This window comes from Scyliorhinus torazame, chromosome 4, assembly GCF_047496885.1.
Source record: "Scyliorhinus torazame isolate Kashiwa2021f chromosome 4, sScyTor2.1, whole genome shotgun sequence".
NCBI lineage: Eukaryota > Metazoa > Chordata > Chondrichthyes > Carcharhiniformes > Scyliorhinidae > Scyliorhinus > Scyliorhinus torazame.
The window spans coordinates 290,006,058-290,030,518 of NC_092710.1; the positions used below are offsets into that span (position 1 = coordinate 290,006,058).

Consider the following 24,461-nt stretch of genomic DNA (forward strand, 5'->3'; position numbering starts at 1 on the left):
GGGACTTGTGGAAGGAAACTGGAAACAGAATGCCACTGTGCCACTGCCGGGTCTGTTCTGCCAGAGGGGTAAGACGTACCCAGGAATGGTGGTATCTAGAACATCGTCAAGTGTGATTTGATTAGTATCACTATGTCAGGCTATTGCTTGACCAGTCTGTGGAACAGCTCTCCCAATTTTGACTCAAACCCCCAGATGCTATTATGGAGGACTTTGCAGACGGCAGCACGGTGGGGCAGTAATTAGCACTGCTTTCCTCACGCCGCCGAGGACCCAGGTTTAATCCCGGCCCTGGGTCACTGTCCGTGTGGAGTGTGCACATTCTCCCTGTGTTTGCGTGTTTCACCCCCACAACCCAAAGATGAGCAGGTTAGGTGGATTGGCCACTAGAAATTGCCCCTTAATTGGAAAAAAAAAAATGAATTGGATACTCTAAATTTATAATTTTTTTAAAAAGTCATCTACATTGGAGTCATAAATAGGTCAGACCAGGTACTCCGTCGGGGCCTGTCGCGTTCCGCGGGTTTACTTTCAAGAAGGCAGCTCTTACCTCCGAGGCTGGAATAGTGGATATGGTTGTGTTCAAGGCTGTTGTCGCGGATGGCACTGATTGGGGAGGGATGCTCCAGCCCCAGAGATTCGGGGAGGAATGCTCCAGCCCCAGAGATTCCGCCTGGCCTGGCTTTGTTGCCTGTGATCTCATGTAAGCCCTGCCATAGATGTCTTGGCTTTGTGTCGTTGGCCTGGGACTCTAGTTTGATCCGGTATTGTCTTTTGGTGTCCCTGATGGCTCTCCGTACATCGTACATGGATTTCTTATATAGGTCAAGGTCGTCAGACTTGAACGTCCCTGTCCGGGACTTTAGCAAAGTGAACCTTTTGGTTGAGCCAGGGTTTCAGATTGGGGAACACCCTTATTGTCTTCTTTGGTACACAGATGTCTAGTTGCTTGAATGTTACTCATCCAAGCAAGGGAAAAATATTCCGCTTCCTGAAGGACTATGGTGAACCAATGGGTTCTATAAAACAATCTGTCATTGTCACTTCCAAATGCTAACCCACAAAATGGGCGGCACGACAGCACAGTGGTTAGCACTGTTGTTTCATAGCGCCAGGGGCCTGAGTTCGATTCCCGACTTAGGTCACTGTCTGTGCGGAGTCTGCACATTCGCCCCGTGTCTATGTGGGTTTCCTCCGGGTGCTCCGGTTTCCTCCCACCAAACATGTGCGGATTAGGTGGATTGGCCATGCTAAATTGCCCTGTAGTGTCCAAAGGTTAGGTGGGGTTGCTGGGTTACGGGGATAGGGTGGAGGTGTGGGCTTAGTAGTGTGCTTTTGACTTCCGGTGGCGGCAATGAGTGAGTGAGCCGCACATTCGGGGGCTCTCACTCTGGCGGGATTTGAGGACCTGGTTCCCCAGTTTTGCGGGGCTGTGAAAGGACGGCCAGAGGGGGCTAAGGAGCGAGGAGAGCTGCATGGAACTGCGGGAGAGCAGAAAGCAGCGCAAACGGGAGAGGAAAGGACAAAGGCAAGGTGCAGGGGAAGCTGACCCGGGAGCAAAGATGGCAGACCTGGCGATCCAGCAGGCGCTGGAAAACATGCTGCAGGTGATAAAGAGCAGTTTTGAGTCGTTGAAGCGGGATAATTAGGACCCACTTCAGAAGGCAGTGGATTAGCTGAACCAGAGACTGGATGCCCAGGACGAAAAAGTTAAGGAGCTGGGGGAGGCGGTGGAGGAGCAGGCGGACACGCAGACGATTGCTGTGCTAGAAGTCGACGGGTTGAAGGAGAGACAGAGAAGAATGCTGGACAGAGTAGAGGAGCTGGAAATAGAGCCCGTGCTTTAAAGGTGCCTTGTGCTTTAAAGGGAGGGGGGAATGTGACCCCCCCCCCTCTCAAATGGTCTTTTTCCTTTTTTCTGTTGGTTTTTTTCCTTCTGTTGGGGTGGGTACCTTTTGTTGGGCTCTGAGTGCGCTGGAGCCTGTATTGTAACAAAAGGGTGGCCGGTCAGCAATGGGGATTAAAGATGTTGGTTGGGGGCTTTTGTTTCATTTATGTCTACGGTTTTTATGTTTGTTTCGGATGGGGGTACTGGGTTATTGCAGTGTTATATATATATATATATATATATTTTTTGGTGCTCAGAAAGGGACGTGGGTTAACACTTGTCATACAGGCCAATCTCCCTGATCAATGTGGATACCAAGCTCCTAGCCAAGGTTAACTGGATTAACTGGAGGTTAGACATAGGACTGTTGTCGGAGGAGGGGATATGTGAGAGACTTTGGAAGTGTATGCAAAATTACTTGCAGGTGAACGATACGGGGGAGGTTTCAGCAGCGACCCTGTGGGAGGCGCTGAAGGCAGTAGTGAGGGGGGAGCTGATCTCAATTCGGGCTCACAGGGTCAGGGCGGACAGAGCAGAAATGGACAGATTGGTTAGGGAAATTCACCGGATAGACGAGGAGCATGCGGGGTCCCTGGGAGAGGACCTACTCAGGGAGAGACGGAGATTGCAGGCGGAACTGGGGGTGCTATCCACGTGTAGGGCCGTGGAACAACTTAGGAAGGCGAGGGGAGTGGTGTATGAGCATGGGTAGAAGGCCAGTAGATTGCTAGCGCAGCAACTCAGGAAGAGGGAGGCGGCCAGGGAAATAAGTAGAGTGGTTGATGGAGAGGGGAGCAGAGTGGAGGACACGGCAGGACTGAATAAGGTATTTCGGGACTTCTATAGTAAGCTGTACACTTCAGAACCCCCGGAAGAGCCGGAGGAGATGAAAAGGTTCCTGGATGGACTAACCTTCCCAAAAGTAGGCAGGGGACTAGTGGACGGGCTGGGGGCCCCGATTAGAGCGGAGGGGGTATTGGGGGGCCTAAAGGCCATGCAGTCGGGGAAAGCCCCGGGACCGGATGGATACCCAAGAAGTTCTCGGAGATAGTGGGACCGGTCCTGACAGGGGTTTTTAATGAGGCAAGGGACAGAGTGACCCTGCCACCAACGATGTCGCAAGCCACCATCTCGCTGATACTTAAGCGGGACAAGGACCCGGAATCCTGCGGGTCATACAGGCCAATCCCCCTGATCAATGTGGATGCCAAGCTCCTAGCCAAGGTCCTGGCGATTAGAATTGAGGGCTGCGTACCGGAGGCGATTGGGGACGATCAGACAGGGTTTGTGAAAGGCAGGCAGCTGACAGCTAACTTGAGAAGATTGCTTAATGTGATCATGATGCCCCCGACGGACAAGGAGGTGGAGGTAGTGGTGGCAATGGACGCTGAGAAGGCCTTCGACCGGGTGGAGTGGGGCTATTTGTGGGAGGTGCTTGGACGGTTTGGGTTCGGGGAGGGACTGGTTAATTGGGTAGTCTATTGAACCATGCCCCAAAAGCTAGCGTTAGGACGAACAGGATAATGTCAGGTTATTTCAGACTACACCACAGGACCAGGCAGGGGTGCCCACTCTCCCCGTTGTTGTTCGCGCTGGCCATAGAGCCGTTGGCGATGGCGTTGAGAGCTGCGAAGGGGTGGAAGGGAATGACTAGGTGGGTGGAACATAGGGTCTCTCTCTATGTGAACGACCTGCTCCTGTACGTGTCGGACCCAATGGCCGGGATGGAAAATATACTGGAAACATTGAGGCAGTTCGGCCGGTTTTCAGGGTACAAATTAAATATGGCCAAGATTGAGATGTTTGTGGTGCAGGCAAGGGGCCAGGAGAATAGACTGAAGGAGCTGCCATTTAGGCTGGTGGAGAAAAGTTTCCGGTACTTGGGGATACAGGTGGCACGAGACTGGGGCAGGTTGCAGAAGTTAAATTTGACTAGGGTTGTGGAACAAATGAAGAGGGAGTTTCGGAGATGGGATGCACTCCCGCTGTCACTGGCGGGGAGGGTGCAGACTGTGAAGATGACAATCCTCCCTAGATTTCTGTTCATCTTCCAGTGCCTCCCGATCTTTATCCCACGGTCCTTCTTCAAAAGGACTGACAAAATCATCATGAGCTTTGTCTGGGCGGGAAATTCCCCGCGGGTGAAGAAGGCGATGCTTGAAAGGAGCCACAGCGAGGGGGTTACTAGCATTGCCGAGTCTGATCAACTACTACTGGGCGGCTAACATAGCCATGATAAGGAAGTGGATGGTGGGTACGGGGTCTATCTGGGAACGAGTGGAGGCGGCTTCGTGCAGGGGCACCAGTTTGGCAGCCCTGGTCACAGCTCCCCTACCGCTGTCGCCGGCCAGGTACTCCACCAGCCCGGGCGGCCCTGCGGATATGGGGCCAGTGGAGGAGGCATGTGGGGGGGTGGGTGCGTCTGTCTGGGCTCCAATATGTGATAACCATCGATTCGCCCCTGGGAACATGGATGGAGGGTTTCAAACATGGCGGCGGGCGGGGGTGGGGAGGGTGGGCGATATGTTCCTGGAGGGGAGCATTGAGAGTTTGAGGGGCTTGGAGGAGAAATTTGGGCTGGTAAGGGGAAATGACTTTAGGTACTTATAGATGCGGGACTTTGTACGCAGACAGGTCCCATCCTTCCCACGCCTCCCGCCAATAGGGATCCAGGACAGAAGAGTCTCTAGAGGAGAAGGAGGAGAGGGTAGAGTCTCGGATATCTACAAGGTGCTCATGAAGGGGGAAGAGTCCCAGACGGAGGAACTGAAACTCAAATGGGAGGAGGAGTTTGGCGGGGAGATGGGAGGACGGGCTGTGGGCGGAAGCTCGGAGTAGGGTAAACTCAACCGCAACATGGGCCAGGCTCGGCCTGATTCAATTTAAGGTCGTTCACCGGGCCCACATGACGGTAGCTCAGGTGAGCAAATTCTTTGGGGTAGAGGACAAGTGCGCTAGTTGCGCGCAGCGAACCATGTTCACATGTTTTGGGCATGTCCTAAGCTTAGGGGGTACTGAGAGGCATTTGCGGGGATCATGTCCTGGGTGCTGAAAACAAGGGTGGTGATGAGTCCAGGGGTGGCAATTTTCGGGGTTTCGGAAGATCCGGGAGTCCAGGGGGAGAAAGAGGCAGAAAGAGGCCTTTGCTTCCCTAATAGCCCAGCAGCGAATACTGCTGGCATGGAGGGACTCAAAACCCCCGAAGACCGAACTATGGCTTTCGGACATGTCAAGTTTTCTGGGTATGGAAAAAATTAAGTTTGCCTTGAGGGGATCTGTACTGGGGTTCGCCCGAAGGTGGCAACCATTCATCGACTTCTTCGTGGGAGAGTGAAAGTCAGCAGGGGGGGGGGTGGGGGGAAAGAGAGGATGAAGGAGGAAGAGGGGGGGGGGGGGGGTTAGAGTAGAGTAGGAGGGATAAATAGGCGGGTAGTGTCTAGGGGAGAGGAGCGGGCATGTGCAGTATGGTTTGATTGAAGTATTGGTTTTATATTGATGTTTGCACATTTCTGTTATATGTAACTGTTTACAATGCCAAAAAATACCTCAATAGAATTATTTGTTAAAAAAAAGTAGTGTGCGCTTTCAAGGGCCGAATGGCCTCCTTCTGTATTATAAATTCTACGATTCTATGAAAATGACCAGACTTTTAATGAATTCAATTTCCCAACTTGCCATGGAGAGATTAGAACACACAAGTTGTGGGTTCCTGGCATAAACTACTAAGTTATCTTCATAAAACTTATATTTATAATAAAACATATATAAATGAGAAAACTCAATTATAGTGCACATACAAAAGTATAAATGGTTCTGACAAGAGGTCGTTGACCTGAAACACTAACCCTATCTTTCTCTTTCCACAGATGCTGTCTGACCTAATGTGCATTGCCAGCATTTTACATTAACTGTTATCTTGAGTTTCTTCAAGATATAGAATTTGATCAAGTAAATAAAGTGATATATATTCTGGGGTATTTTATCACCAACCTCTTAAAGCCACTGTTCCATCATCTGAGAATTTGTTGGGGTCAAGAAATACTTGGGGTGTATCATCCAGTGAATTTTGGACATACATCACACTTTGGTTCTGTAATCCAGTGTTGAAGAAGTGAAAATATCTATGAAAGAAAATAATTTATGAAAGTATAAATTCGGATGTTACGAAATTCAAAACGAACCCAGTTAATTTCCTGAAAATAAATTAAGCCGCAAGCTCTCAAAGTTTAAACAAAACAATTTTTACATGACAAACAAAGAAAACACTACAAAAAAATCATATGCAGCCTCTCACCCCAGAATCAACTCAATAGACAAATTACAGTCGATTATAAATTAAAAATTAACACGTAAAACAGCAGGTAAGACAGATCTTAAGTATTGGCTCAGCAGTCGATTCAGAATGTCATCAATCTTGGTCACAAGTCCAACAAAACACCGTCTTCCTCATGCAGAATTTCAGCTCCTCTTCCAGGAATAAGCCTGATGCCAAACTGACACCAACACACAGCCAACCAGAGTTCCACAATCATGATCTTCACCAAAAATGACGCACACCGGCAGAGCTTTCTCAACTCTGCTCACAAGAGTTGCTTGTTACCTTCAAGCAAAGAAACAATTGCAACAAACGTATCATTGCTTATTCTCAGCTTCTGTATCTAGCATGTCTTCTTTAGCCTGCTTTTATACAGTACCACCAGAATCATCATCATCAGGGGCTGTTTAACACAGGGCTAAATCGCTGGTTTTGAAAGCAGACCAAGGCAGGCCAGCAGCACGGTTCAATTCCCGTAACAGCCTCCCCGAACAGGCACCGGAATGTGGCGACTAAGGGCTTTTCACAGTAACTTCATTTGAAGCCTGCTTGTGACAAGCGATTTTCATTTCATTTTTCATTTCATCAGAGCTCAGATGGCTCCGGTGTCCTTTAATACGATTTCAACTAGTTTTAGTTTCCCCAGAAATTTTGGGTTTCAGTTGGTTTCAGTCCCAGTTTCTTAGAAATTGGTTTCCTCAGTTTCATTTTCAGCTAGCTCAGTTGGCTAGATGGCTAGTATGTGGTTCAGAATAATGCCAATAGCACAGGTTTGGTTCCCATTCCAGCTAAGGCAGACTTGGGACAATGGCAAACTATAACAAAAACTGCCAGGAAAAACATAGATTGGTGGTGCAGGATTTTGCCATTCGGCCCTTCAAGCCTGCACCACCAGTCAATATCATGGCTGATCGTGCAATTCAGTATCCCACTCTCGCTTTGTCTACATATTTCTCTTTAGCCACAAGGGCCATGTCCAGCTCCCTCTTAAATAGGTGGCATGGTAGCACAGTGATTAGCACAGTTGCTTCACAGCTCCAGCGTCCCAGGTTCAATTCCCTGCTGGGTCACTGTCTGTGCGGAGTCTGCACGTTCTCCCAGTGTCTGCGTGGATTTCCTCCGGGTGCTCCGGTTTCCTCCCACAGTCCAAAGATGTGCAGGTTAGGTGAATTGGCCGTTCAAAAATTGCCCTTAGGTGAGGTAGGGTTGCTGGGTTATGGGGTTACGGGGAGAGGGTGGAGGCGTGGGCTTGGGTGGGATGCTCTTTCCAAAAGTCGGTGCAGACTCGATGGGCCAAATGGCCTCCTTCTGCACTGTAAATTCTATGATTCTATGATATCCAATGAATTGGCACCAACGGCTTTCTGTGGTAGAGTATTCCACAAGTTTTACAACTCTCTTCGCGAAGTTGTTCCTCATCTCAGTCCTGAATGACTTACCCCTCATCCTTAGCCTGTGACCCTGAGTTCCGGACGTCCCCAACATCAGGAACATTCTTCCCGCATATAGCCTGTCCAGTCCCATCAGGATTTTATATGTTTCTATGAGATTCCCTCACATTCTTTTAAACTCCAGTGAGTACAAGCCCAGTCGATCCAGTCTTTCTTCATATGTCAGTCCTGCCATCCTGGGAATTAGTCTGGTGAAACTTCGCTGGATACCCTCAATAGTAAGAATGTCTATCCTCAAACTAGGAGACCAAAACTGCACACAACACTCCAGATGTGGCCTCACCAAAGCCCTGGTATAACTGCAATAAGACATCCCTACTCCAATACAAATGCTCTCGCTATGAAGGGCAGCATATCATTAGCTTTTTTCACTGCCTACTGTACCTGCATGCTAACCTTCAGCGACTGTTACACCATGACACCCAGGTCTCATTGCACTTCCCCTTTTCCTAAACTGCTACCATTCAGATAATAATCTGCCTTCCTGTTTTGCAACCAAAGTGGATAACCTCACATTTTACCAACATTTGCCAAGTATTTGCCCACTCAACCAGCCTGCCCAAGTCACCCTGCAGCCTCTTTGCATCCTTCTCACAGCACACACTGCCACCCAGCTTAGTGTCTGCAAATTTGGAGCTATTGCATACAATTCCTTCGTCCAAATCATTAATGTATATTGTGAACAGCTGGGGTCCCAGTACTGAACTCTGCAGTACCCCACTAGTCACTGTCTGCCATTCTGAAAGGGCCTGTTTATCGTGGGAATTCACGTGCAACAGCCAGCTTTTAATAATGGCGGCTGCGAATGGCTTTAAAGATGGTGGCCTGGACCAGCTAAAAAAATGCGGGGCGCATTGCGCATGTGTGCTCACTCATCAGTGCGCATGCGGCCCTGGAGTGTTGGGACCTGAACCCAGGGTCAAAGCGCGATCGCGGCATGCCGGCGGCTGACTGTGTGGTTGTTGCTAACTTTTGCCTTAGTTTAATTGCTCTGTTTCTTCACCTTTGCTCGAGTCGCCAGGTATCTTTCTGATACCGCCACGTGGTTCAAGTCCGAGTAATGATCAATAATCCAATACACCGCATGGTAAGATTTAAATCAAAGCACATTTATTATACACAGCAATCACTACTCATGTATAAATTCTACGTCTAAGCTACTTCTACGACTAACAGGCCAATACTTAACTTGGAACTGGCCCACCAGGTCAGGGAAATGAATGGCCTTTCGTTCGGGTTGAGCCTGCGGGATTCGAAGTTGGTACAGATTGGTAGCTTGGGGCGCCTATCTCGTAGCGAGCGTTGAAGTAAGACTTACTGGATATCGACGGCGGCTGAACCGGTCACTGTCAAGGGTTGGTTCGCGTTGCTGAGTGACCCGGTCCAGAAGAGAAGCAGAGGGCCAATTTGAACTTGGGCTTGATTCTTATAGTCCACAGGGGCTTCCCGCCTTTCGGGGCGGACCCTGTACCTGGTTCCAAGTGATTGGACTTTGTCCCAATCACTTGGTTCGATTTTCTCCAATGCTGGAGCGGTTCCCTGATCGATGGGCGGACTTCAGGTGGTCGTTCACCTCCCATTGTGTAGGCTTCTGCTGGCGCCACGGAGTCTGGTTTGGCTTTATGTTTCTAAATGTTGCTCATTGTTCCCGGGGATTGCTCATTAATATGCAGATGGCTGGTGTTTTGTTATGCTGATGGTTGCCGGTATCGATCTTGTCTGGCCTTTCCAGAGGTAAATACACACTCAACCTGCAGCTGCTTGTTTGTGTCCTGTTGGCTGACTTTGCCATCAGCCTTTGCCGTTCGCCATTTTAAATCGGGAGTTAGCCATTCTAAATCGGGAGTTAGCCATTTTAACTGGCTACATGGTGATCACTGATGATGAACAAGGCTATGACCTCGATCTGTTTTGCATCCCTAAACATTACTCAAACGATCTGGAGACAGTATATATTCCTCACGGTTTAATCATGGACAGAACTGAACGTTTGGCAAGGGATATAATGAAAGCCAATGGGAAATTATCACATTGTCGCCCTGTGTACTGAAGGGTGGCTATAAGTTTTTGTTGACGTTTTAGACTACATTAAAGCATAGAATCGAAACAGTGACCAGTCAATCCCAATGACGGTGGACTTCATCCGCTTGAAGAGTTACTGTAATGATCAGTCAACAGGGGAGCTACTCAGAGTTTACGAACTGAGGTATGAAATCCACGCTTTCTTCCTCAAAAAAAGCGTCCTCTCTGGCTGGTTCGTTTCCTGATGAAACTTGGATGCTAACTATGTCTAACCTTGCAGACATCTTTTCAATTCTAAATGAACTGAACCTCAAATTGCAAAGGGAAGGATGATGATTGCTTTTGGCACTGTGGAGAAATCGCAGCTTTCCAAAACTCATTGAAAGTTTGGCAATTGCAAATGCACAGCCAAAATTACTACATATTCCTCACACTGCTACGACATATCGAAGAAAACAGCATTAGTAAGGAAACTGTAAATGGACTGGCAAGCCTGACTCCAAATGAAGCTGACTGAACTTCTACACCTCAGCTTTGTCAGCAGATTAAAAACATGGCACAAGTCAATGAAACTGTCAGCATTCGGGAATAGCGTCTCTGAGGAGTAACTGGAGTTGAGTAAAACAAGCATTTCGTTGTTTTTGTCCTTCATGTGCGAAGTTGGATTTTCCGTCCTCACAAAATGAAGACGGCACAAAGGAACCGGCTGAATTGTGCACACGATATGTGCATAGCCCGCTCCTCCTGTGAACCTGATTGGAGTGAGATCAATAGGACAAAGCAGGCTCACCTCTCACGTTAAAGGTAAGAGAAAATGGTGGTCGCGAAGGTCGGCCGGCCCGGGTCGCGAAGGTCGGCCGGCCCGGGTCGCGAAGGTCGGCCGGCCCGGGTCGCGAAGGTCGGCCGGCCCGGGGTCGCGAAGGTCGGCCGGCCCGGTCGCGAAGGTCGGGCCGGCCGGGTCGCGAAGGTCGGCCGGCCCCGGGTCGCGAAGGTCGGCCGGCCCGGGTCGCGAAGGTCGGCGGCCCGGGTCGCGAAGGTCGGCCGGCCCGGGTCCGCGAAGGTCGGCCGGCCCGGGTCGCGAAGGTCGGCCGGCCCGGGTCGCGAAGGTCGGCCGGCCCGGGTCGCGAAGGTCGGCCGGCCCGGGTCGCGAAGGTCGGCCGCCCGGGTCGCGAAGGTCGGCCGGCCCGGGTCGCGAAGGTCGGCCGGCCCGGGTCGCGAAGGTCGGCCGGCCCGGGTCGCGAAGGTCGGCCGGCCCGGGTCGCGAAGGTCGGCCGGCCCGGGTCGCGAAGGTCGGCCGGCCCGGGTCGCGAAGGTCGGCCGGCCCGGGTCGCGAAGGTCGGCCGGCCCGGGTCGCGAAGGTCGGCCGGCCCGGGTCGCGAAGGTCGGCCGGCCCGGGTCCGCGAAGGTCGGCCGGCCCGGGTCGCGAAGGTCGGCCGGCCCGGGTCGCGAAGGTCGGCCGGCCCGGGTCGCGAAGGTCGGCCGGCCCGGGTCGCGAAGGTCGGCCGGCCCGGGTCGCGAAGGTCGGCCGGCCCGGGGTCGCGAAGGTCGGCCGGCCCGGGTCGCGAAGGTCGGCCGGCCCGGGTCGCGAAGGTCGGCCGGCCCGGGTCGCGAAGGTCGGCCGGCCCGGGTCGCGAAGGTCGGCCGGCCCGGGGTCCGCGAAGGTCGGCCGGCCCGGGTCGCGAAGGTCGGCCGGCCCGGGTCGCGAAGGTCGGCCGGCCCGGGTCGCGAAGGTCGGCCGGCCCGGGTCGCGAAGGTCGGCCGGCCCGGGTCGCGAAGGTCGGCCGGCCCGGGTCGCGAAGGTCGGCCGGCCCGGGTCGCGAAGGTCGGCCGGCCCGGGTCGCGAAGGTCGGCCGGCCCGGGTCGCGAAGGTCGGCCGGCCCGGGTCGCGAAGGTCGGCCGGCCCGGGTCGCGAAGGTCGGCCGGCCCGGGTCGCGAAGGTCGGCCGGGCCCGGGTCCGCGAAGGTCGGCCGGCCCGGGGTCGCGAAGGTCGGCCGGCCCGGGTCGCGAAGGTCGGCCGGCCCGGGTCGCGAAGGTCGGCCGGCCCCGGGGTCGCGAAGGTCGGCCGGCCCGGGTCGCGAAGGTCGGCCGGCCCGGGTCGCGAAGGCTCGGCCGGCCCGGGTCGCGAAGGCCGGCCGGCCCGGGTCGCGAAGGCCGGCCGGCCCGGGTCGCGAAGGCCGGCCGGCCCGGGTCGCGAAGGCCGGCCGGCCCGGGTCGCGAAGGCCGGCCGGCCCGGGTCGCGAAGGCCGGCCGGCCCGGGTCGCGAAGGTCGGCCGGCCCGGGTCGCGAAGGTCGGCCGGCCCGGGTCGCGAAGGTCGGCCGGCCCGGGTCGCGAAGGTCGGCCGGCCCGGGTCGCGAAGGTCGGCCGGCCCGGGTCGCGAAGGTCGGCCGGCCCCGGGTCGCGAAGGTCGGCCGGCCCGGGTCGCGAAGGTCGGCCGGCCCGGGTCGCGAAGGTCGGCCGGCCCGGGTCGCGAAGGTCGGCCGGCCCGGGTCGCGAAGGTCGGCCGGCCCGGGTCGCGAAGGTTCGGCCGGCCCGGGTCGCGAAGGTCGGCCGGCCCGGGGTCGCGAAGGTCGGCCGGCCCGGGTCGCGAAGGTCGGCCGGCCCGGGTCGCGAAGGTCGGCCGGCCCGGGTCGCGAAGGTCGGCCGGCCCGGGTCGCGAAGGTCGGCCGGCCCGGGTCGCGAAGGTCGGCCGGCCCGGGTCCGCGAAGGTCGGCCGGCCCGGGTCGCGAAGGTCGGCCGGCCCGGGTCGCGAAGGTCGGCCGGCCCGGGTCGCGAAGGTCGCCGGCCCGGGGTCGCGAAGGTCGGCCGGCCCGGGTCGCGAAGGTCGGCCGGCCCGGGTCGCGAAGGCGGCCGGCCGGCGCGGGGCCGGCCCGGGTCGCGAAGGTCGGCCGGCCCGGGTCGCGAAGGTCGGCCGGCCCGGGTCGCGAAGGTCGGCCGGCCCCGGGTCGCGAAGGCCGGCCGGCCCGGGTCGCGAAGGTCGGCCGGCCCGGGTCCGCGAAGGTCGGCCGGCCCGGGTCGCGAAGGTCGGCCGGCCCCGGGTCGCGAAGGTCGGCCGGCCCGGGTCGCGAAGGTCGGCCGGCCCGGGTCGCGAAGGTCGGCCGGCCGGGTCGCGAAGGTCGGCCGGCCCGGGTCGCGAAGGTCGGCCGGCCCGGGTCGCGAAGGTCGGCCGGCCCGGGTCGCGAAGGTCGGCCGGCCCGGGTCGCGAAGGTCGGCCGGCCCGGGTCGCGAAGGTCGGCCGGCCCGGGTCGCGAAGGTCGGCCGGCCCGGGTCCGCGAAGGTCGGCCGGCCCGGGTCGCGAAGGTCGGCCGGCCCGGGTCGCGAAGGTCGGCCAGGCCCGGGTCGCGAAGGTCGGCCGGCCCGGGTCGCGATGGTCGGCCGGCCCGGGTCGCGAAGGTCGGCCGGCCCGGGTCGCGAAGGTCGGCCGGCCCGGGTCGCGAAGGTCGGCCGGCCCGGGTCGCGAAGGTCGGCCGGCCCGGGTCGCGAAGGTCGGCCGGCCCGGGTCGCGAAGGTCGGCCGGCCCGGGTCGCGAAGGTCGGCCGGCCCGGGTCGCGAAGGTCCGGCCGGCCCGGGTCGCGAAGGTCGGCCGGCCCGGGTCGCGAAGGTCGCCGGCCCGGGTCGCGAAGGTCGGCCGGCCCGGGTCGCGAAGGTCGGCCGCCCCGGGTCGCGAAGGGTCGGCCGGCCCGGGTCGCGAAGGTCGGCCGGCCCGGGTCGCGAAGGTCGGCCGGCCTGGGTCGCGAAGGTCGGCCGGCCCTGGGTCATTAGGTTGGCTGGCGTGGATCGCGAATGTCAGCTGGCATGGGTCCCGAAGGTTGGCCGGTTGTTGGTAAAACTGGGTCACGGAAAAAGTTTTTAAAACACCGCTCTAGGTTGATTCCTGGAATTAAGGAGTTGTTTTGCAGAACGGTTGAGCAGATTGGGACTATACTCATTGGACTTCAGAAGAATGAGAGGTGATCTTAAATGAAACAAAATCTATGGGTTTGACAGGGTAGAAGCGAGGAGGATATTTCCCCTCATGGGAAAATTTAAAACTGGGGACTCAGTTTCAAAATAAGGGGTCTCCCATATGAGATGGAAATGAGGGGTGGCGGCATGGTGGCGCAGTGGTTAGTACTGCTGCCTAAGGCGCTGAGGACCCGGGTTCGATCGCAGCCCCAGGCTACTGTCTGTGTGGAGATTGCACATTCTCCCCTTGTCTGCGTGGGTTTCACCCCCACAACCCAAAGATGTGAAGGTTAGGTGGATTGGCCAAACTAAATTGCGTGTTAATTGGAAAAAATAATTAGGTACCAAAAAAAGGAAATGAGGAGCAAATTCTTCTCTGAGGGTTGTTTTCGTTGGAATTCTCTCCTACTGACAGCAGTAGAGGCTGAGTCATTGCATATAATTCAAGGTAAATTAGACACTTTTGATTGACAAGGGAGTCACGGATTATGGGTTTGGAGGGGTGGGCAGACAGACGCAGTTAAGGCCATGAATGGTAGAAGAGGCTCAGTGGGCCAATTGGCCTACTCCCGTTCTTGTTTCTTATGATTTTATGGCTATGATCAGATGGAGTATAAGAGAGAGATTGGTTATTCACTGGTTCTAAGAAAAAGAAATTAGAATATTTTTTTAAAGTTGTGAAACTTCTAAATGTTGGTATTGATAAGTACTCGTAGAAGAACAAAGATTTGCATGCAGGTGTAATTAGGAAGGCAAATTGCATGTTGGCCTTTATCGCATGAGGACAAGAATAAAGAAAGGCAGCACAGTGGTTAGCACTGCTACATCACAACACCAGAGACCCTGGTTCGATTCCGACTATGGACCATTATCTGTGTGAAGTTTGTACATTCTTCCTGTATCTGCGTGGGTTTCCTCAGGAAGCTCCGCTTTCCTCCCACTGTGCTGTTAGGTGAATTGGACATTCTAAATTCTCCCTCTGTGTACCCGAACAGGCGCCGGAATGTGGCGACTCGGGGCTTTTCACAGTAACTTCATTTGAAGCCTACTTGTGACAATAAGCGATTTTCATTTCATTTCATTTTCATTTTCAGTTGACTGCCTGAAAACTTTCACATAAACTGCTATTTCCACGCCTTTATAGACTATAAGATTGGGCTGATACCAAATGCCTTTTAAAGCCACTCAGTTGTACAAAGAAATAACCAAAACCAAAGCTGAAACACAAACCTGGTGTTCAGTTATGAATTTACTGTATATTTGTTATCGTTGAAAAACTGAAATTGCTTTGAACATACAAATCAGCAATGCCAAGTTTATACAAACTTGCTTTGGGTAACAAAATACAGATTTGCTTTGGGTAACAAAATGCATATTTAAAATGTAATAGAAAAGTATCCATGTTTTGTAAAATGTTTCAAATGTACCTTGTTCCTTTACGAAAATGGCAGCTGTACTTTGGATAATCATAGAGTTCTGTCATTCTTTCTTTGAACTTTTCCCTTATTGAACACTTTTCCAAAAATGGTAATGTCAATTTATTCTGAGCTTCCACGTAAGCCTACAGTAGATTCAGAACAGAGAATTATAAATTTAGCAAATTCATGCAAGTTGCATTGTGGATGTCATTTTAGCTTAATTCTCCACAAACAAAAATACACCCTTCTCGCTTATCTTACTTTTTGAAAATGACAGCAGCAAACTTTTGAGCATGCTGAATTAAATAGTTTAACTAATGCATCTATAACATTTTACACGGGCAGTTAGAATTACAAAAAAAACTGTGGTCAATTTGATACCCAAAAGTATAATCTAACATTACAAACATGATAATATTACAGGTTCATTGGTCCAGGGTTAAATTTTCTAAATCAAGCCAAGGAAAAATTCCACGCTGAAAGTGATATGTTTCACATGTTCAACCAAACATTTGGTAAGTGCACTCAATCTACTGCAAATAGCTGTTTTGAATAATGGAACAAAGGCATCCCAGGCTATATTTTAAACTAAATACATCACAGTTTCACACAACTTTAAAAATGCAAAGCATTTGCATTAAGTGTTCACTTGCAGGTCATTGAATTAGGTGAACTTATTTATCGGAGGACTTCCGGGTGCGGCGATGACCAGCTAAGTCGCACGTTTCGGCAGCTCCCGGCGGAACGGACTTTTGGGCTCTCAATAAGAGCCCCAACGGCAATTTTAACGGCTAAAAGCACTGTGCGGTAAACCAGAAAGGAATTCCCCCCTGGATACGGATGGAAAAAGGAGAGGAAAGTGGCCGGATTGCGGTGGATCCTTTAGAGCAGCGGCAAGGAAGGCAAGCAAAAACCAAGATGGCGTCGGAAGGTGGCAGTTTAATATGGGGCCCTGAACAACACGAGTTTTTGAAACGCTGCGTGGAAGAGCTTAAAAAGATGAAGAAGGAGCTGTTGGCCCCGATATTACAGGCGATTGAAGGGCTAAAAGATGAGCAAAAGACCCAGGAGCGGGAGCTTCGGGTCGTGAAGGCAAAGGTTGCCGAGAACGAGGACGATATACAGGGCCTGGTGGTGAAGACGGAGATGCACGAGGCACACCATAAACGATGTGTGGAAAGGCTGGAGGTGCTGGAGAATAATGTGAGGAGGAAGAATTTAAGGATTCTTGGTCTTCCTGAAGGTGCAGAAGGGGCGGACGTCGGGGCATATGTGAGCACGATGCTGCACTCGTTGATGGGATCGGAGGCCCCGACGGGTCCGCTGGAGGTGGAGGGAGCCTATCGAGTTATGGCGCGAAGACCGAGGGCTGGAGAAATTCCTCGAGCCATAGTGGTGAGATTCCTCCGTTTTAAGGACAGAGAGATGGTCTTAAGATGGGCAAAGAAAACTCGGAGCAGTAGATGGGAGAACGCGGTGATCCGCGTATATCAAGACTGGAGTGCGGAGGTGGCGAGAAGGAGGGCGAGCTTTAATCGGGCCAAGGCGGTGCTTCATAAAAAGATCAAATTTGGAATGCTGCAGCCGGCAAGACTGTGGGTTACATATCAAGGGAAGCACCACTACTTTGAAACGGCGGATGAGGCGTGGACATTTATTGTTGAAGAGAAATTGGAATGAGTGGGTTATTAAAAAAGAACGTTCGAGACAAAGTGGTGGGGCGAATAGGGGGGAAAAAAGGGGGGAGAGAGGATTTTTATGTTGTTAATCCTGCGACCCGGTAACTTTTCTCTCTTCCACAGGTTGTGGGAGAGGAAGGGAGGTGGAGGAGTTGGGGGCGTTGGCCATTGGGGGCGGGGCCAAAAGGGAAGCGCGGGCTTTGTTCCCGCGCTATGATAATTATGGCGGGAATAGGGAAGCAGGAAGGAGGGGGCGTCGCACGGTGCGAGCCGAGGTCACGGGGGGGAAGCCGAGGTCGGCCAGAGTATGCTGACTTCTGGGAGCAACATGGGGGGTGTAACTACGCTAGTGGGGGATCTAGCGGGGAGGGGGGGGATTTACTGGGTTGCTGCTGCTGGGGAGAAGGGGGAGCTGGTATGGGGTGGGGGGGGGGGGGGGCGCACCGCCTGGGGGGGGACACAGCTGCGTGGGAACCGGGTGAGGAGCTGGGTAAAAGGGGATGGCTAATCGACAGGGGGGGGGGGTAAAGAGCCCCCCAACCCGGCTGATCACGTGGAATGTGAGAGGGCTGAACGGGCCGATAAAGAGGGCACGGGTACTCGCACACCTAAAGAAACTTAAGGCAGATGTGGTTATGTTACAGGAGACGCATTTGAAACTGATAGACCAGGTTAGACTACGCAAAGGATGGGTGGGGCAGGTGTTTCATTCGGGGCTGGATGCGAAAAACAGGGGGGGTGGCTATATTAGTGGGGAAGCGGGTAATGTTTGAGGCAAAGGCAAAGGCCATAGTGACGGATAGTGGAGGCATATACGTGATGGTGAGTGGCAAATTACAGGGGGAGGCGGTGGTCTTAATGAACGTATATGCCCCGAACTGGGATGATGCCAACTTTATGAGGCGCATGTTAGGACGTATCCCGGACCTAGAGGTGGGGAAGTTGGTAATGGGTGGAGATTTTAACACGGTGCTGGAACCAGGGCTGGACAGATCGAGGTCCAGGACTGGAAGGAGGCCGGCAGCAGCCAAGGTGCTTAAAGACTTTATGGAGCAGATGTGAGGAGTAGACCCATGGAGATTTAGTAGACCTAGGAGTAAGGAGTTTTCGTTTTTCTCCTATGTCCACAAAGTTTATTCGCGAATCGACTTTTTTGTTTTGGGAAGGGTGCTGATCCCGAAGGTGAGGAGGACGGAGTATACGGCCATAGCTATTTCGGATCACGCTCCACATTGGGTGGACTTGGAGATAGGGGAGGAAAAAGAACGGCGTCCACCCTGGAGAATGGACATGGGACTAATGTCGGATGAGGGGGTGTGTCTAAGGGTGAGGGGGTGTATTGAAAAGTACTTGGAACTCAAATGATAATGGGGAGGTCCAGGTGGGAGTGGTCTGGGAGGCGCTGAAGGCAGTGGTTAGAGGGGAGCTGATATCAATCAGGGCACATAAAGAAAAGCAGGAGAGTAGGGAACGGGAGCGGTTACTGCAAGAACTTCTGAGGGTGGACAGGCAATATGCGGAGGCACCGGAGGAGGGACTGTACAGGGAAAGGCAAAGGCTACACGTAGAATTTGATTTGCTGACTACGGGTACTGCAGTGGAGGAAGGCACAGGGTGTACAATACGAATATGGGGAGAAGGCGAGCAGGTTGCTGGCCCACCAATTGAGGAAAAGGGGAGCAGCGAGGGAAATAGGGGGAGTGAGGGATGAGGAGGGAGAGATGGAGCGGGGAGCGGAGAGAGTGAATGGAGTGTTCAAAGCATTCTATGAAAGATTATATGAAGCTAAGCCCCCGGATGGGAAGGAGAGAATGATGTGTTTTCTGGACCAGCTGGAATTTCCTAAGGTGGAGGAGCAGGAGGGTGGGACTGGGAGCACAGATCGAAATGGAGGAAGTAGTGAAAGGAATTAGGAGCATGCAGGCGGGGAAGGCTCCGGGACCGGATGGATTCCCAGTTGAATTTTACAGGAAATACGTGGACTTGCTCGCCCCACTACTGATGAGAACCTTTAATGGGGCGAGGGAAAGGGGACAGCTGCCCCCGACTATGTCAGAGGCAACGATATCGCTTCTCCTAAAGAAAGAAAAAGACCCGCTGCAATGCGGGTCCTATAGGCCTATTTCCCTCCTGAATGTAGACGCTAAGAATCTGGCCAAGGTAATGGCAATGATAGAGGATTGTGTCCCGGGGGTGGTCCATGAGGACCAAACTGGGTTTGTGAAGGGGAGACAGCTGAATACGAATATACGGAGGCTGCTAGGGGTAATGATGATGCCCCCACCAGAGGGGGAAGCGGAGATAGTGGTGGCGATGGATGCCGAGAAAGCATTTGATAGAGTGGAGTGGGATTATTTGTGGGAGGTGCTGAGGAGATTTGGCTTTGGAGATGAGTATATTAGATGGGTACAGCTGCTGTAGAGGGCCCCGATGGCGAGCGTGGTCACGAATGGACGGGGGTCTGCATATTTTCGGCTCCATAGAGGGACGAGGCAGGGATGTCCTCTGTCCCCATTATTGTTTGCACTGGCGATTGAGCCCTGGCAATAGCACTGCGGGGTTCCAGGAAGTGGAGGGGAGTACTCAGGGGAGGAGAAGAACACCGGGTATCTCTGTATGCGGACGATTTGTTGTTGTATGTGGCGGACCCGGCGGAGGGGATGCCAGAGATAATGCGGATACTTGGGGAGTTTGGAGAATTTTCAGGATATAAACTGAATATGGGGAAAAGTGAGTTGTTTGTGGTGCATCCAGGGGGGCAGAGCAGAGAAATAGAGGACGTACCGCTGAGGAAGGTAACAAGGGACTTTCGCTACTTGGGGATCCAGATAGCCAAGATTTGGGGTACATTGCATAGGTTAAATTTAACGCGGTTGGTGGAACAGATGGAGGAGGACTTCAAGAGATGGGACATGGTATCCCTGTCACTGGCAGGGAGGGTGCAGGCGGTTAAAATGGTGGTCCTCCCGAGATTCCTTTTTGTGTTTCAGTGCCTCCCGGTGGTGATCACGAAGGCTTTTTTCAAAAGGATTGAGAAGAATATCATGAGTTTTGTGTGGGCCGGGAAGACCCCGAGAGTGAGGAGGGGATTTTTGCAGCGTAGTAGGGATAGGGGGGGGGGGGGGCTGGCACTACCGTGCCTAAGTGAGTACTACTGGGCCGCCAATATCTCAATGGTATGTAAGTCGATGGGAGAAGAGGAGGGAGCGGCGTGGAAGAGATTGGAGAGGGCGTCCTGCAGGGGGATTAGCCTACAAGCTATGGTGACGGCGCCGTTGCCGTTCTCACCGAAGAAATACACCACAAGCCCGGTGGTGGTGGCTACTCTGAAAATCTGGGGGCAGTGGAGACGGCATAGGGGTAAGGCAGGAGCCTCGGTGTGGTCCCCGATAAGAAATAACCATAGGTTTGCTCCGGGGAGAATGGATGGGGGATTTGGAACATGGCAAAGAGCAGGAGTAACACAATTGAGAGATCTGTTTGTAGATGGGACGTTTGCAAGTCTGGGAGCGCTGACCGAAAAATACGGGTTGCCCCAAGGGAATGCATTCCGGTATATGCAACTGAGGGCTTTTGCGAGGCAACAGGTGAGGGAATTCCCGCAGCTCCCGACGCAGGAGGTGCAGGACAGAGTGATCTCAAAGACATGGGTGGGGGACGGTAAGGTATCAGACATATATAGGGAAATGAGGAACGAGGGGGAGATTATGGTAGATGAGCTAAAAGGGAAATGGGAAGAGGAGCTGGGGGAGGAGATTGAGGAGGGGCTGTGGGCTGATGCCCTAAGTAGGAAAAACTCATCGTCCTCGTGTGCCAGGCTAAGCCTGATACAATTTAAGGTGTTACACAGGGCGCATATGACTGGAGCACGGCTCAGTAAATTTTTTGGAGTAGAGGATAGGTGTGCGAGAAGCCCAGCGAATCACACCCACATGTTCTGGTCATGTCCGGCACTACAGGGGTTTTGGGTGGGGGTGACAAAGGTGCTTTCGAAGGTGGTGGGGGTCCAGGTCGAACCAAGCTGGGGGTTGGCTATATTCGGGGTTGCAGAGGAGCCGGGAGTGCAGGAGGCGAAAGAGGCTGATGTTTTGGCCTTTGCGTCCCTAGTAGCCCGGCGCAGGATACTGTTGATGTGGAAGGAAGCCAAGCCCCCGGGTGTGGAGACCTGGATAAATGACATGGCAGGGTTTATAAAGTTGGAACGGATTAAGTTTGTCTTAAGGGGATCGGCTCAAGGGTTCACCAGGCGGTGGCAACCGTTCATCGAATACCTCACAGAAAGGTAGAGGGAATGGAAAAGAAGAAGACAGTAGCAGCAACCCGGGGGGGGGGGGGGGGGGGGGGGGGGAGGAGGAGAGGAGGAACCAGAAGGACTCTCAGGGATGTTAGTGTATATGTAAAATATGTATAGGTTGTTGTTATAGGTAATTGTATATTGGACTGCTAAATTGTATTTTTGGAGAGTATTTATTTGGGACAAGGCAGTTGCCACTTAGTTTTTTTTTAAATTTCGATGTTGTTTATATATTATTTATTTCTTGCTTAAAACTGGCCATTGTTATTTATATTGTTATATTACTGTGTAAAGGATACACAATGTACTGTCATGGTTGGCCAAAAATTTTGAATAAAATATATTTTTTTAAAAACAAAAACTTATTTATCGGAATTTCAGGATTAAATCTCCACCGTTTTTATGTCGGCGTGGGGGACATAGTCTCATTTTGGGAAAATCCAGCCCCAGATCTGAGGCGTTCAAGACAGGCAACCCCGACCTATACAAGAAATCCAGGTATGACTTCCGCAAAGCCATCAGGGGTGCCAAGAGACAATACCAGACTAAGCTAGAGTCACAGACTAATGACACGGACGCTAGTCAGTTGTGGCAAGGCTTAAATAACACAAAGGACTACAAAGCAAAGCTGAGTAGAATCTCCGGCAGCAGCGCACCCCTCCCCGATGGACTCAATGCATTCTATGCTCAGTTCGAGCAGGAAATCATCAAACCCTTGTCATCTGTCCCAGTGGCCTCGGATGCATCCATACCTACTGTCATAGCCTCTGAAGTCAGATCGGCCTTCTGGAAAGTAAACCCTCGGAAAGTAAGGGGTCCTGACTTTGTCCCTGGTCGTGCACTCAGATTCTGCGCGGACCATCTGTCGGGTGTGTTTGCGGACATCCTCAACCTCTCCCTACTCCATTCCGAGGTTACCACCTGATTCAAGAAGACCATCGTAATGGTGCCAAAGAAGAACCAGTTAACGTGCCTCAACAAGTCTGGTGGCCTTGACATCCATCATTATGAAGTGCTTCGAGAGGTTGGTCATGAGACACATCAACTCCATTCTCCCAGAATGCCTTGATCCACTACAATTCGCATCCCACACCGCTGCAACCAGTCCACAGCTGACGCCATCTCCCTGGGCCTACATTCATTCCTCATTCATCTCAACAATAAGGACTCCTACGTCAGACTCCTATTCATTGACTACAACTCTGCCTGCAGCACCATAATTTCAGTCAAGCTCATATCAAAACTCCAAAATCTAGGACTTGGCTCCTCCCTCTGCAACTGGATCCTCATTTTCTGACCCAGAGACCACAATCAGCAAGAATAAACAACACCTCCTCCGTGATAGTCCTGAATACCAGGGCACAACAAGGCTGATACTTAACGCCTCGACATACTCGACTCGAGGGCGGCGGCATGGTGGTGTAGTGGTTAGCACTGCTGCCTCACGGCGCTGAGGACGCCGGTTTGATCCCTGTGCCGAGTCACTATCTGTGGAGTTTACACATTCTCCACGTTTCGGTGTGGGTTTCACCCCCACAACCCAAAGATGTGCAGTGTAGGTGGATTGGCTGCACTAAATTGCCCCTTAATTGGAAAAAAATTAATTGGATGAGTCAGAGGTCTGCAACACAGAAAAGGCCCTTTGGCCCATTGCCTCTGCGCCGGTCAAAAATAACCAAGTATTCCAATCCAATTTTCAAGCACTTGGTCCACAGCCTTGTATGGCTTGGCATCACAAGTGCTTTATCTCAAAATTTGGACTAGCATCATAGAATACCTACGTGCAGAAGGTGGTCATTCGGGCCATCAAAACCCTTCGAAAGAGCACTCCATTGATGTCCACTCCCCCATCCACCCTGCCCTATCCCCGCAAGCCCATATCCTAACCTGCACATTCATGGACACTAAGGGCAATTTACCATGGTCAATCCACCTAACCTGCACATCTTTGGACAGTGGGAAGAAACCGGAGCACCCGGAGGAAACCCATGCAGACACGGGGAGAACATGCAGACTCCATACAGAGTGACCCAAGCCGGAATTGAACCTGGGTCCCTAGAGCAGTGAAGCAGCAGTGCTAAATGTTATGCGGGCTCTGCCTCCACCACCTTTTCAAGCAGTGAGTTCCAGACTCCCACAATCCTCTGGATGAAAACGTTTCCCCTCACATCCCTTCTAAACCTCCTGTCCCTGACCTTAAATCTCTGCCCTATGTCATTTATCCCTCCACCAAGGGGAACAGTTCAATGCCCCTCAGAATTTACTACATCTCAATCATGTCCCCTCTCAGTTTCCTCTGCTCCAAGGAAAACAATCCCAGTCTATCCAATCTCTCTTCATAGCTAAAACTCTCCAGCCCAGGCAACATCCTGGTAAATCTCCTCTGGACCCTTTCCAGTGCTATCACATCCCTCCTATAATGTCAATTCCAGAACTGCACACAATACTCTAGCTGTGGCGTAATCAAGGTTTTATACAGTTCCTGCATGACCTCCCTGCTTTTAAATTTATTGACTCGACTAATAATGGCAAGTATACCATATGCCTTCTTAACCACTATATTCACCTGCCCTGCTATTTTAAGGGACCAGTGTCTACCTGCCCTGCTACCTTAAGGGACCGGTGCAGATGGATACCAAGATCCCTCTGATCCTCAGTGCTTTCCAGGGTCCTGCCGTTAATCATGTATTCCCTTGTGTGATTTGTCTTGCCCAAGTGCATCACCTCACACTTATCCGGATTGAATTCCATTTGCCATTGATCAGCCTCTGACCAGCCCATCTACATCATCCTGTAATCGAAGGCTATTCATTCACACTTGTGTTTCATACTTTATCATCAGGTTTGCTAGTGTCACACGGGAGGGTTTAAACTAGTATGGCAGGGGGGTGGGCACCGGAGCAATAGGTCAGAAGGTGAGAGCATTGAGGGAGAACTAGGGAATAGGGACAGTATGGCTCTGAGACAGATCAGACAGGGTGAAGTTGCTGAACACAGCGGGTCTTGTGGCCTGAGGTGCATATGTTTTAATGCAAGAAGTATTACGGTTAAGGCAGATGAACTTAGAGCTTGGATTAGTACTTGGAACGATGATGTTGTTGCCATTACAGAGACCTGGATGAGGGAAGGGCAGGATTGGCAGCTAAACGTTCCAGGATTTAGATGTTTCAGGCGGGATAGAGGGGGATGTAAAAGGGGTGGCGGAGTTGCACTACTGGTTAGGGAGGATATCACAGCTGTACTGCGGGAGGACACCTCAGAGGGCTGTGAGGTTATATGGGTAGAGATCAGGAATAAGAAGGGTGCAGTCACAATGTTGGGGGTTTACTACAGGCCTCCCAACAGCCAGCGGGAGATAGAGGAGCAGATAGGTAGACAGATTTTGGAAAAGAGTAAAAACAACAGGGTTGTGGTGATGGGAGACTTCAACTTCCCCAATATTGACTGGGAC

At 52.8% G+C, this 24,461-nt stretch overlaps 1 protein-coding gene across 3 annotated transcripts in view; it reads right to left on the minus strand.

Annotated features, from left to right (window-relative positions):
- Positions 1 to 24,461, minus strand: part of LOC140410990 (prolyl endopeptidase-like) — a 219,069-nt gene that overhangs the window by 160,588 nt on the left and 34,020 nt on the right. For all 3 annotated transcript variants that reach the window (XM_072499879.1, XM_072499880.1, XM_072499881.1), the window contains 2 exons: positions 15,047 to 15,180; positions 5,879 to 6,009 (listed from right to left, as the gene is read on the minus strand). In XM_072499879.1, coding sequence (XP_072355980.1) covers positions 5,879 to 6,009; positions 15,047 to 15,180 — 265 coding nt within the window. The remainder of the gene's footprint in view (positions 1 to 5,878; positions 6,010 to 15,046; positions 15,181 to 24,461) is intronic.